The 15,000-nt window shown below is 42.5% G+C and overlaps 1 protein-coding gene across 1 annotated transcript in view; it reads right to left on the bottom strand.

Annotated features, from left to right (window-relative positions):
- Positions 1 to 15,000, bottom strand: part of QARS1 (glutaminyl-tRNA synthetase 1) — a 181,413-nt gene that overhangs the window by 32,556 nt on the left and 133,857 nt on the right. The window contains exons 11-13 of the mRNA XM_082265362.1: positions 13,891 to 13,990; positions 9,520 to 9,598; positions 1,452 to 1,560 (exon numbers count right to left, since the gene is read on the bottom strand). Of these exons, the coding sequence (XP_082121488.1) occupies positions 1,452 to 1,560; positions 9,520 to 9,598; positions 13,891 to 13,990 (288 nt within the window). The remainder of the gene's footprint in view (positions 1 to 1,451; positions 1,561 to 9,519; positions 9,599 to 13,890; positions 13,991 to 15,000) is intronic.

The following is a 15,000-nucleotide window of genomic DNA, read 5'->3' as shown; positions in this document are numbered from 1 at the left end:
TCACAACTTTTGTTGGGAGGAAAGAAAAAAAAAAAAACACATTCAGTTTTGGGTGATCTATGTACATTGCAGGGATTTTAACAAACTGTTGCAGATCTCTACCTTTTGTTATTCTGAAGGAATAGCGGTTTGTGTCCATGTACAAAATGAATGTGAATTGGAATGATTGTATAACTATCAATCACCTGCTGCACTTGCAGGGTTCCAATTTGCACAGCGGCAGAGTCTGCATCCCCTTAGACAGGATTTCCCATTGGGAGAATCTCACCAAAATTGAGACCTTTGTTACAGGGGGCGATCAAAAGCGGACTTGTATATTAGTGCAGACTTCTGGAAAAATACAGGTGAATCTCAAAAATTAGATCATCATAAAAAAGTTAATTTCAAAAAGTGAAAATCCTATATAGATTCATTATGCACAGAGCAATATATTCCAAGCATTTCTCTCTTTTAAATTTTGAGGATTATGGCTTACGACTAGTGAAAACCCAAAATAGAGTAATCCCCCGCTCCATCGCGGTTCAGTTTTTTTACGGTCCCGGTATATTGCGTTTTTTTTTGTAATGTTATTTTACTATATAAATCATTAAAAATGAAATATTTTGGTGTTTTCCATAGCTCTTGCTATGTCTCTCAGTATCTTTTATGTGTTTAAATGAGTTTCTATTGTTTTAAAAGTGTGTTTAAAGACCTTAAAATGCTTTTACACGTACAGTGACAGTAAAAAAAACAACATGTCAACAATGCATTTTAATAGGGTTTTTCTATTTCGCGGATTTTCACTTTTCGCGGCTGGGTCCGGAACGTAACCCCCGCAATGTATTGTGAAAAAGTTCAATATTGTAGACTCATGGTGTCACACTCTAATCATCTAATGAACTCAAACACCTGTAAAGGTTTCCTGAGCTCGTCCAGAAGACAGTCATTGACACCCTCCACAAGCAGGGCCCTCCTATTCCTTATGCATGGGGACCCGACAGCTGTGTCTCCGCACGCAGCGTGGAGACACCGCTGTCATCCTCCTGCTCAGCGGGGATCGGAGGATCGATCCCCCGCTGAGAAAAACGGAGTCCGTCTGATGGACTCAGTGTGTGAAAGGGGGCAAAAAAAAAAAAAAAAACTGCTCGACTTGCCTAAATACACGTGAACGCGACTTTAGGCAGGTCAAGCATTTAAATGTACACTATACTATTCTAGGGAAAAAGGCTTGTGAAAACTCATCTAAACATGCATAATAAGCTCCCTAGAAGCATTTTTTATGCCAGCAGTTCTGGCATTTTTTTATGCTGACTAATGTGCAGGGACTCTCAGTATGCTAAAACCTTGAGATGCACAAAAAGGAGGTAACTGTGTGTGAAAGGGGCTTTGGCTCAAACAGGGTGATACAGTGTACAAAAAAAGGAAACATTTGAAAAAAAAGTCTATTCTGTTGAACTATTACATTTGCTCACCTCAAAGAGAAGAAGAGATTCTTCAATGGGCCGATCCCTCCATGGTGATGGGGGAGGATTGTGGCCTTTAATTTCCTCCACCTTTTGGTGGCAGACATAGGCGTGTCCCCTGGAACAAACACAGTCCTTTATTTAATTGGGAAATTAACAAAGTGAGTTAACATGTTTAAAAGCACAACTCCCGGCAAATAAAAAAAATAGCCCTTGCAGTGGGGTTGTGCCAGCACTGCAAGGAATAAATGGGTGTTTATTTCCAGTGGAGCAATAAAAAGGAAATATACTTACCTGATTCTCTGCCTCGCAGCTTCTGCACCCCTACTATCTAGCGGTCCAAGGTCCTGAGGCCATCAAGAACTGGGCAGGATCCACAGGCCTTCTCTGGACATTATGACAAGCTATTAACTCTTTCAGTGTGGGCACATAACTTTTTTGCTTGGAGTTAGGCTTTAATTACAGTGAGCTGGAGCCTCAGTCTGATCCACTGAAATCCTAAAGAGTTTTATTTTGTCAATCTGGGAGTTCTCACTTGCTTGACTAAAGAACCCCCCCCCTTTTTTTATTAAGAGGGGGGGGGGGGCATAGTTTGACAAATCTGGATGAGAGCAAAATCCAGTTACAGGTCATGCACATCAGAAATATTCTTTAAAGGTTATTACACCTCTAGGGGTCAGCAAGGGGATGGAAGCCCCCAGAAGGGGCACAGCAGGCATGAAAACCCATTCGCTCAGCACAGGGATCTCACCAATAGAGCCCTGAAAGATTGGAGATACCTGAACTTAATGTCGGTAGTGTGGTATCCACATATACACTATATAAGGTAGTGTGGTTTCCACATATACACTATATAAAGGTAGTGTGGTTTCCACATATACACTATATTGCCAAAAGTATTGGGATGCCTGCCTTTTACATGCACTTTAATGGCATCCCAGTCTTAGTCCGTAGGGTTCAATATTGAGTTGGCCCACCCTTTGCAGCTATAATAGCTTCAACTCTTCTGGGAAGGCTGTCCACAAGGTTTAGGAGTGTGTCTATGGGAATTTTTGACCATTCTTCCAGAAGCGCATTTGTGAGGTCAGGCACTGATGTTGGAGAGAAGGCCTGGCTCGCAGTCTGCACTATAGTTTATCCCAAAGGTGTTAATTGGGTTGAGGTCAGGACTCTGTGCAGGCCAGTCAAGTTCCCCCACCCCAAATGCGCTCATCCATGTCTTTATGGACCTTGCTTTGTGCACTGGCAGTCATGTTGGAACAGGAAGGAGTCAAGGCCAATCCCTGAAAATGATTTGGACCAGTGCACAAAGGTCAACTCAATATTGAACCCTACGGACTAAGACTGGGATGCCATTAAAGTTCATGTAAAGGCAGGTGTCCCAATACTTTGGCAATATAGCGTATTTGCAAATGTACGCAACTACGGGCTTATTCAAGTGGGCAACAAGACTGCTGTGTTCACATGTGGCTAAATGCCGCATATGGATGCAGCAGCACTGTGTGCTATGGCTGCATATACTGAACCAATAGCTGCGTCCAGTTTGTGTTGGCCAGTCTGTGTTATAACTACTTGTATGGTTACATGCCAACAGCAGTGGCTTTGGCCATTGATTTGTACAGAGTACACATCTGTCTGCGGCCGATTCCACAGGGGGTTGGTTTCTTTGTCACCAAAAATCTGATTCTTGCCAGCAACTATAAATCACAAGTTCTGCAATCCCTGCTTAGCTTACCTTCGCTGGTGATTAGCTATCCTTGTGCATGCAGCCAATGCAGCAGTCTGGTTGATTTTAAAGCCCTGCTCTTCTTCCCCTAGTGCTTCCGGTATAGACCAGAGCAATTCCCATTGGGCCAGCATCTGACCAATCAGTCACTCTGATCCTGCATGGAAGCCCTAAACAAAAAAGAATTCGAGCAGGAACTTTATTCTCCTTGGCTGAGTGGGCAGTGACAGCTAATCACCCACAGAGACCAGTACAGCAGGACTTGGGGCGGGAGGGTTGGGGGTGTAGGGTGTTCATTTTCTGTGAAAAGGTGAACCTAAAAACTTTATATTGTGTTTTGCCTGCCTGAAGGAGGCCAGGGTTTATTATATATATATATATATATATATATATATATATATATATATATATATATATATATATATACATATACACACATCTATATACATACATATATATATACATACACATATATACATACATATACATACACACACACACATATATATAAATAAATAAATCACACACAAAATATATATACATACATACATACACACACACACACACAATATATATATATATATACACACACACACACACACACTATATATATATATATATATATATATATATATATATATATACACACACATATATATATATATATATATATATATATATATATATACACACACACACACACACACACACACACACACACACATATACATACATATACACACATTATATATATATACACACACACACACACACACACACACACACATATATATATATATATATATATATATACACACACACACCTGCAGAAAACACTTTGGATCACGTTCTGTATGATCGGTTAGGTATATTTTGAAATAATTTATACAGAAAAATGTGTGAGAGGTGAAATAGAACAGAAACAGGAAGTCTCGGCTCTTTGGAATTCTCACAGGTTGGCTCTGGCGTCTCTTCTTGTCCTGGCATCTATGGGAGAGAGACATCCAGGGGGTTTCAGAGACGCTGGGGACCTACGATAACATTAAAGCCACCAACAACCAGTGCTATAGGTCTGGCATATACATTGTCCTTTGTAATAAAACAGGTTTTAGAGCTCATTCATATGAGCAGTTTATGTTGCTTATACAAAGCGTTGAAGGTGGGCTGGTTATTTTTTTATGTTCGAAACAAACAGGTAACAAGAGTAACTCCACTTTTGTTGGGAGATAAAAAAAAAACACACATTCAGTTTTGGGTGATCTATGTACATTGCAGGGATTTTAACAAACTGTTGCAGATCTCTACCTTTTGTTATTCTGAAGGAATAGCGGTTTGTGTCCATGTACAAAATTAATGTGAATTGGAATGATTGTATAACTATCAATCACCTGCTGCACTTGCAGGGTTCCAATTTGCACAGTGGCAGAGTCTGCATCCCCTTAGACAGGATTTCCCTTTGGGAGCATCTCACGAAAATTGAGACCTTTGTTGCAGGGGGCGATCAAAAGCTGACTTGTATCTTAGTGCAGACTTCTGGGAAAGTACAGGTGAATCTCAAAAATTAGATCATCATAAAAAAGTTAATTTCAAAAAGTTAAACTCCTATATAGATTCATTATGCACAGAGCCAATACATTCCAAGCATTTCTCTCTTTTAAATTTTGAGGATTATGGCTTACGACTAGTGAAAACCCAAAATTCAGTATTTCAGAAAAATTTGAATATTGTGAAAAAGTTAAATATTGTAGACTAAGGGCTATTTCACACAGGCGGACCGTTCAGATTTTTTTGGCGGATCTGAATGGTCCCCCCATGCATCTCTATGGGGGATCGGATGTCAGCAGAGACATGTCCGCTGACATCCGATCCGTCAAATCTGGACGGATGGAAACCCTATTTTCCATCCGTCCAGCGGATCGGATGAGAACGTACCGACGGTCCGTTCCCATCTGATTTCCCCCATAGAGATGCATGGGGAACTGACAGCTGTGTCTCCGCACACAGCCGGAGACACAGCTGTCCTCCTGCTGCTCAGCGGGGGATCGGCGGCTCGATCCCCCGCTGAGAAAAACGGAATCCGTCCGATGGACGGATAGTGTGAAAGGGGCCTCAGTGTCACACTCTAATCAGCTAATGAACTCAAACACCTGTAAAGGTTTCCTGAGCTCGTCCAGAAGACAGTCATTGACACCCTCCACAAGCAGGGCCCTCCTATTCCTTTTGTATTGAACTGTATTGTAAATTGTGGGGTCCCACCATTTTTTTTGTAAAGCACTGTGTAAACTGTTGGCGCTATATAAATCCTGTATGATGATAACTGCTAAAGAAGCTGGCTGTTTACAAAGTACTGTATCCAAGTATATTAATGGAAAGTGGAGTGGAAGGAAAAAGTGTGGTAGAAAAAAGGTGCACAAGCAACGGGGATAACAGCAGCCTAAGAGGATTGGGAAGCAAAGGCCATTTAGGAATTTGGGGGCGATTCACAAGGAGTGGACTACAGCTTATGTCAGTGCTTCAAGAGCCACCACACACAGACATATCCAGGAAATGGGCTACAACTGTCACATTCCTTGTGTCAAACCACTCCTGGGCCAGAGACGTTCGAAGTGTCTTACCTGGGCTAAGGAGAAAATAAAAAGGACCGGACTGTTGCTTAGTGGTCCAAAGTGCTCTTTTCGGATTAAAGTAAATTTTGCATTTCATTTGGAAATCAAGGTCCTAGAGTCTGGAGGAAGAATGAAGAGGAACAGAATCCAAGTTGCACGAGGTCCAGTGTGAAGTTTCCACAGTCCATGATGATTTGGGGAGCCATGTCATCTGCTGGTGTTGGTCTACTGTTTTATCAAGCCTAAATTCTGTGCAGCCTCTACCAGGAAATTCTAGAGCACTTCATGCTTCCCTCTGCTGACCAGCTTTATGGAGATGCTGATTTCATTTTCCAGCAGGACTTGGCACCTCCCCACACTGCCAAAACTACCAATACCTGGTTTAATGATCATAGTGTCACTGTGCTTGATTGGCCTGCAAACTCACCTGACCTAAACCCCAGAGAGAATCTGTGGGGTATTATCAAGAGTAAGATGAGAGACACCAGACCCAACAATGCAGACGAGCTGAAGGCCAGAGGTGGGGGACTTGAGTTGAGTCACATGACTTGACTTAAGTCACCAGTTATAGGACTTGAGACTTGCTTGACTAAAATTAATAAAAGACTCGACTTGACTTTGACTTGGTGTTCATGACTCGAGACTTGACTTTGACTTGAGACATATGACTCGAAATGACTTTACTTTTTGAAGTTATTAAATATTTGCATTTTCTCAAGACGTGTTAAAGCAATATTTTGACTTGATTTGTGACTTGACTTGCTTGACTTCTAGCAGGGACTCGACTTGACTTGCTTGCTTTTCGCCACAGTAACTTGGGACTTGCTTGAGACTTGAAGGTTAAGACTTTAGACTTGCACATGTGTGACTTACTCCCATGTCTGCTGAAGGCCTCTATCAAAAGCAACCTGGGCTTCCACCATACCTCAGCATTGCCAAAGGCGGATCACCTCCCCGCCACATTGATGCAGTAATTATTGCAAAAGGAGAAGCCCTGACCAAGTATTGAATGCATACTATAATGTACATGGACAGACTTTTCAGTAAGTCAAGCCAACGTTTCTGCATCAAAAATACTTTATTGGTCTTATGTAATATTTAATTTTCTAATATACTGAATTTTGGGTTTTCACTAGCTGCAAGCCATAATAATCAAAACTAAAAAGAAAGAAATGCTTGAAATATATCACTTATCACTCTGTGCGTAAGGCATCTATATATCAAAAAGGGTTTCACTTTTTTAATTCAATCATTGAAAAAAACTCACACGATATTCTAATATTTTAAGATGCACCTGTAAGTGAGCCAATCACACAAGCAGGAAAATAGGATTTTTGACTCACCGAAAAATCAAGTTTGACTGACACCGTGCTCCATTAATCATGACTATAGGGTTATATCACCTCCTTCAGGAGTAGGACTAGGCAGAACAAAAAAAAAAAAACTTGGCTACGCCCATGGGCCATCCTGAGCTGGTCTATAACCCACTCTCTGTTTTAGGTATACAGTTTAGTAGCAAGCAGTATTCAAAGTATAAAAAACACCTTAGAGGGGTGGGTGCTGTGTCCATTAAATTCAGAGAAATTAATTTTACGGCAAGTAAAAAAAAAATCCCATTTTCACTTCAGTTCCATGAACAGCGCTCCATTAATCATGACTATAGGGATGTCCAAAAGCAGTGCCAAAATGAAAATGAGGGGTGGGGAAAATAACCGAAGACTAAAACACAAGAGCCCTAACCAGCTCACAAGAGCTCAACTAGGACACAGGAGCCCCATCTGAAATAAACATTTTAGGAAAAACACCCCTCAAAAAGGGAAAAGCCCCACTTAAACAGACGCTTGCAAAACCTTGTAGCCAAAAGAAGCATCCGTAGATGCTAAAATATCTACTTTGTAGAATTTGCTAAAAGTATACACCGACGACCAAGTGGCCGCCCTGCAAACCTGAGATATTGACGCTTGATGACGGAAGGCCCAGGAAGTACTCAGCACCCAAGTAGAATGCGCCGCGATAGGGAAAGGAGGAACCCGACCTTTAATAGAATAGGCCTGAGTCACCTCTGTCTGATCCATCTAGAGATGATAGCCGAAGAAGTGGGCAGTCTGACCTCTGAAAAGTCTCCGTGGCTGTCAGATACACCCGAATCGCTGGAACCACATCCAAGGCATGCAGAGCAAATTCCCTGGGATAAGCTGACTTGGGACACAAGGAAGGCAAGACAATGTACTCAAATGAAAGTCAGACGTTGGGCAGGAATAACAGATAAGGACGAAGAACCACTATTTTTTTGGACCACTAAATTGGAAGTACAACAGGATAATGCCACCAACTCCAATACCCTTCGGGCCGAGGTAATAGCCACTACCACCAAGAATGCCACTTTCTGGGACAACGTAGGCAAGGAAATCTCCCAAATATTCTCAAATTTCTGGAGAACCACTACAGATCCCCCACACGCTGGGCACCTATTAGATAGATAGATAGATAGATAGATAGATAGATAGTAGGGACCCTCAAGGGCTCACCACTACCAGCCAGAGGAGCGCCGAATATTCAGACCCAGCACTGCCATCAGTGTCCATCCAGGACATATATCCTGGGAATAACAGGAAGATGAAGAGGAGGAGCCCCAGCATCACCATGCAGCTCTGGCCGTCTCCAAAGTCACACCGTGATGTCACAGACTACACAAACATGCCCACCCGCCGGAGACAAAGCCAAACCAAGGGAAAATGGCCACCGCGAGATCACGAACTTCTCAAACATGACCGCGCCGAACACTCAGTACAGGCTGCCAGGATCCTCGCTGCGCCCTTTGCATTAGGACCCACCAAGGTACTGTACCCCACACTGCAGGACATACATTAAGTCTACTGCGCCCTCTGCACTGGCACCCCCAGACTCCAGGGACATTCACGGGGGGGGGGGGGGGGGAGGGGCACGCGCTTGGCTGGACTGGGGTGACCACTGGATCTAGATTATCCAGCCCATTGCCTAGCCCGGCAGTTGACCGTAGATCTTTGAGGAGAGCGAAAAAAAAAAAAAAGAGCAAGATACATGGAAGGAGAAAAAAAAAGCAAACCTTGCTAGGACCAAGAGATCCCAGCAGGGAGCCTAGGTCTTTACTCCTGACTAGATAGAATGAAACTGAATACCTAGAGCAGAGAGGGGGGGGGGGGGTTATTTACCAGCTGGGGACGGCTCATGGGCATAGCCAGGTTTTTTGTTCCGACTAGTCTCACTCCTGGAGGCGGCGATATAACCCTATGATTAATGTGAGCGATGGGTCAGTCGATGAATGCCTACAGGTTACCATATTGCATTTTATAGAAAAATTACAGTGGCTGCAGATTGAAAAGGAAAGGTAATTTTAATAGTCTTTAATTACAATATGACTTGTGTCACAACAATTGTACATGCTATATTTTTTTTTTTTTTTTATTTGCCTTTTTTTCCCCCCACAAAAGTGGAGTTACCCTTTAATTCTCCAACATCTACCAAAAGCTGGAGTATCCTTTTCTCGGATCAGGTTGTTATAGGGTTTTGTTCAATAGAGTCCTGTATAACCAAACAACACCATGTAGACAGATTGGCTGTCAGGAAGTTCCCCCAATTTTGTAGAAAACAACCTCTGGACAGAGGTGATAAAAGCAGGCAATTGTTCTAGCTTTACGGCTATTTTGGGCCTCTCTGTTTTCAGCATCCTGCTACCCAAATAAAGTCTCCCCGATGGACTATTCACCTTTTAATGAGCTCCACCGCCCACTCATACAGCTGGTCGAAGTTATCAGAGGCGTGTGTCACGGCGTAAGGCTTGTATCCTGTCACAGGAAAGACACAGATTAATAAAGAATACAGCACAATACACAGTCACTTCCTGATCCCTCCAGACAGATATCGTCTCAATAACAGTCCTGAGGGTCTCTTGGCGGCTCATCGTCACCTTGTCACTAAGCAGTGATGGACACAAATACAAAAATGTGGACAGTCCATCAAAATTAAAAACTCCTTTCAATGACACAAACATTGAATATTGCAGAATGAATTGCTTACAAGTTTCAGAAGTTTGAAGGAAGATTCAATAATACAGTAATACCTTGGATTGCGAGCATAATTCGTTCTGGAAACATGCTTCTAATCCAAAGCACTCTTATATCAAAACTAATTTCCCCATAAGAAATAATGGCAAATCAGATGATTCATTCCACAACCATTTATTGGTATAAAGATATGCTGCTATCATAATCGATAGTACAGTACTGTAAAGAAATGCCATCCCCTCTGTTAAAAAACGTGTCCGTGTCCCTGTGCTGTATATAAAACATGCTGATTTCTAACTATACAGTACAGTATCAGATCATCTCCAGGCAGGCACTCACGTGACTCCTCTGCTCTCGGCTCCCCTTCTCCCCGGCTGACGTCAGCAGGAGTGCTTGGCCCCCGCCCGCCGGGGAGAGCAGAGAGACGAAGAGTCACGTGAGCTCCGGGAGACATTCTGATATAAGATACAATCAGCATTTTTTTTATACAGCACAGGCACACATAATGTTATGTAACAGAGGGGATGGCATGGTTATACTGTACTAAACCACAGTAACATTGTGAGGGTAACACTGCTCGCATACCAACACAAAATTAAAGAGGTCGTAAACCCAATTTTTATTTTTTTTCAACCTGAAAGAGAAACCCATAATGAGCTATGAAATACTTACCTTAGAACGAGCCCCCGCAGTGCCGCCTGCTTACCTGTACGACGGGCGACATGTCCAGTCGCCCGTCTTCCGGGATCGTGGCATCCGGCCATCTGATTGGCCGGAGCCGCGGTGACGTCACTCCTGCGGGAGCCGCCGGTCGCGGCACGGGGCTCTGAATGAACGACACCAGCGGCCGTTCCTTCAGAGCGCATGCGCCAGTGACGTAAGGTAAATATCTCCTAAACGGTACATGTTTAGGAGATATTTACAGTACCTATAGGTGATCCTATGATAAGGCTTACCTATAGGTACAAGTTACAGAGGAGGGTTTACTTCCTCTTTAACAAAAAAAAAAAAAAAAAAAAGTTGCTCATCTTTCAAAACACTTCACCCCGGTTACTCGCAAACCAAGGTATTACTGTTAAATGTTAAAAGATTATCCTGCGCTATGGACCTAGATTATATGCTAGATGTGTGCATCCGGCTGCTGCCCTCACTATGAACGGCCACCTAATTGTACAAAAAAGTGCTGATGCGCAAGTCAGTAGTGGTGCTGTCTAATTTAAGTAAATACTAGTAAATGACTGGTAAAAGATTGTGGTAGAAGCATGAAGAATACTTAGATGCGCTGACAGTCAAACCATATGTGCAATTTAAAAATCAGTAATAAAACCTGTGCTAGTTGATCAATAAACTAAAAAAAAAAATTTTTTATATATATATATATATATATATATACACACACACACACACACATACATACACACATATATACACACACACACACACACACACCCATGGGTATAATTTGTGCTGACTAATACACACCAATAAATTATAACATATAATTATAGGAAATATATGAGGAATTAAATCGGATGTGCATGCTATTCACGTCAAAAAACTAAAAGGGACTATGTGCTGTATGTTAATTCTTACAAATAGTGCAATAAGGTGCAAGTGCCAATACACAGTGAAATTTAGCAGCAAGGAACCCCCTGTTGGGGGGGGGGGGGGGTAACTCCATCCATATAATGTGAATAATGGTACACCTGTGTGCAATATCTCAATTGGGTACAGAGTTGCATGATTGGGTACTTGTCAAACTATCACAGCCCAGAAAACTATTACAGGCTGGTACAAGTGGTAAGGCATGCAGCAGATTAAATTTCTGAGACAGATGCTGGAATGCAGGTTGTCTGCATTGGGGCCGCTACACATGAAGCAGTACAGAAATACACAATAATCCAGCATACTAATGTAAATCAGTGTAGTACAGATCTTTATGTTGTGTTAGAGAAGAAGGTGCTAATCCATAGAGGCTGGACGCAGCAGTGACATTTTTAAAGAGGAAGTAAACCCTTCTCTGACACTTTTACCTATAGGTGATCCTATGATGAGGCTCACCTATAGGTACTGTAAATATCTCCTAAACATGTACCGTTTAGGAGATATTTACCTTACATGCAGCCAGTGACATCACTGGCGCATGCGTTCTGAAGGAACGGCCGCTGGTGCCATTTCTTCAGAGCCCCGTGCCGTGAGTGTCGGCTCCCGCACGAGGGAGTGACGCCACCGCGGCTCCGGCCAATCAGATGACCGGATGCCGCGATCCCGGAAGATGGGCGACTGGACATGTCGCCCATCATACAGGTAAGCGGATGGCACAGCGGGGGCTCGTTCTTAGGTAAGTATTTCATAATGAGTATTCTCATTATGTCTTTCTCTTACAGGTTGTAAAAAAAAAAAAAAAAAATTCTAAGGAGTTTACAACCTCTTTAAGGATCCCTAAAAAAACTCAAGCAGAACTCCAGGAAGAATACAAAAATGAAGAGCACATTTCATTTGAGCATTTGTGTTTCTATACACCCTGAAAACTTACACAGCCCCACCACACAGCACAATCCTGCCTGGCAAGAGGGGAAACCCACGTTTTCTCTTCTGTAGACAACACTAAGGCCTCATGTACACTGCTGATGAACAGACATTTTTCAGCAGCCCCTGAACTCTCCTCTATGTTATCCTATCTGTCCACTGAGTTTTTTTTATAGTCCTTTAGAGGAAGTTGTAATGTGAAAGTAAGAGCGAGAGATGCAAAAATGTTTCTAAACTAAAATGTTGATGAACGCCGGTAAAACATGGCATGTAAAAGTGGTCAAACAGACGTTTTTATTCCAGCGTCCAGAAGAGGTTTTCAAACGTCCAGTCAGTGAACATGAGGCCTTCCAGGTCTTGTCCCTCCTCCAGCCTGTCACTGGACAGTGAAAGGAGAAGTGGCAGACTTTGGCCCCTTTCACACATACGGTCCCCGTTGAGACCCCCGTGTCAGTTTTTCAGGCGGATCTGAACGGATGCCCCATGCATCTCTATGGGGCAGCGGATGTCAGCGGAGACATGTCCTCTGACATCCGATCCAGTCCGTCAAATCCTGGACGGATGGAAACCCTATTTTCCATCCGTCTGATCGGATGAGAACGGACCGCCTGTCCCCCATAGAGAACAGCGGGGATCTGACACCTCCGTCTCTGCACACAGAGCGGAGACTGTGCTGTCATCCGCCTGCTCAGCGGATCGATCCCCCGCTGAGCAGAACGGCTCCGTCGATGGAACAGAGCCGTGTGGAAGGGGTCTAATAATCTCATCGTTCTCTTGCAATCAGCGCCAAGGTACTGCGGGGCAACTGATTGACTCCTTGAGCTGTTTTTTCCTGCTGTTGTACGGTGTCTTCACTAGATTTTGTCTTTCTTGCACAAGGTTCAGCTTAAAGAGACAACACTTGCACACATTTTTGAAAACTTTTTTTTTTCTATGGGACTTGGCTGTCTCCATTGCCCATAAAAATGCAAATGGACCATGTTCTGTATGAGCGGTTAGGTATATTTTGAAATTATTTATATAAAAATGTGTGAGAGGTGAAATAGAACAGAAACAGGGAGTCTCGGCTCTTTGGAATTCTCACAGGTTGGCTCTGGCGTCTCTTCTTGTCCTGGCATCTATGGGAGAGAGACATCCAGGGGGTTTCAGAGACGCTGGAGACCCACAATAGCATTACACACACCAGGCAGATTGTCCATATAGAAAAAAAGATCATTAAGGGTTTCTCAGAGTAAAAACGGCACAGTTCTCAGCGGCTGTCCCAGAGACACTTACAATTTTAAAATGGTAGCATAATCCCCCCTGCTTAAGTTATGAGTGTAATGTGCTAGTATGCAATGAATGCAACATTTTCCTAGCCTGTGCTTAATTCAGCCATATTTCTTTATGGGTCTTGTCCAAAATATAAAAGAATGAAGGTGATGCTTATAGAAGATACCAAACAACTCCCAGCCAGAAAATAAATGCCACCACCTACTGGCCAAATAATGGTACTGCTACATTCGCAATAAAATAAAAAGTAAGTAACACCGACTGACACATACCCAACCATTCCACCATGTCTTTGATAGCTGTGAAGTATTTCTCCTCCTCCTTTTCTGGGTTGGTGTCATCGTAGCGCAAAAAGCAGATCCCACCATTGGCCTGTGTGTACACAGTGGTAACATATTGAGTTACAGCACCACATCAATGACTTAGAGTATACATTTCTGCACAAGTTCACTGATTTATAGAACACTCCTATTTAAAAATGTATATAATAGACCCACTGGAACCTCCGCACTTAGTCCACCAATTACCCACCTAAGTCTATGGTGCAGATCCTTTAATTTCCCATGCACCATCAAAAAAATCCTTTGGTCCATTGAAATGGATTTCTGTTTAAAAGCAGTATTAAAGCCAAAAGCAAACATACTGCAGCTTCCCAATTCCTAGATGTGGTGGCTGCATTAGTATTCTTTTTTAGGCTTTAATAATTTTCACCTGGGGATCCTACTAAGTGATTTTTCCCCTGCAGACATAGTTAGGGGGTAGAGGCAAACCGTTTACCATTGACAGGGGTGCTTACAGTGATCCTATTATGTAAAACCATTATAACTAATGGAAAAAAAAAAAAAAAAACGGTTGGTGTAACTGTTTATAAAGTGTGATCTGGAGTTTCACATTCATTTTTTTCAGAGTATCTAAATCTAAGGCATCCAACACTCCCCCCCCCCCCCCCAGATTAACAATACCGCTGTCCAAAGGTGTCCTTGTTGCTCCTTCATCCAGATTGGGGGCGCTTTAATACAGGAGGTGCGGTACTGACCAGATCACCAAGTGGAAACAGAGGGGGGGGGGGGGAGCATAAAGAAGAAAAAACAAATGCAGCCACCAAATCTAATGATTGGTAAGATGTAATATGTGAATTTGTTGTTTTTGGTTTAATACTGCCTTAATGGCTAAAATCTCACACAACATCTAGTGGCTGAAAGTTATATATATATAATATCTATATCAGTGTTAATTTCGTCAACTAAAAAGTTTTAGTTGACTAAATTAAACACAGTTTTAGTCGACTAAAATACGACTAAAACTAAAATGGCATTTTAGTCAAAAGACTATAACTAAAACTAAATTGAAATTTGCTGCCAAAATTAACACTGGTGCATGCT

This window comes from Pelophylax lessonae (assembly GCF_965119305.1).
Source record: "Pelophylax lessonae genome assembly, chromosome: 8".
NCBI classification, from domain to species: Eukaryota; Metazoa; Chordata; class Amphibia; order Anura; family Ranidae; genus Pelophylax; species Pelophylax lessonae.
The sequence above is the reverse complement of the archived record's forward strand: the minus strand, read 5'-3'. Positions and strand labels throughout refer to the sequence as shown.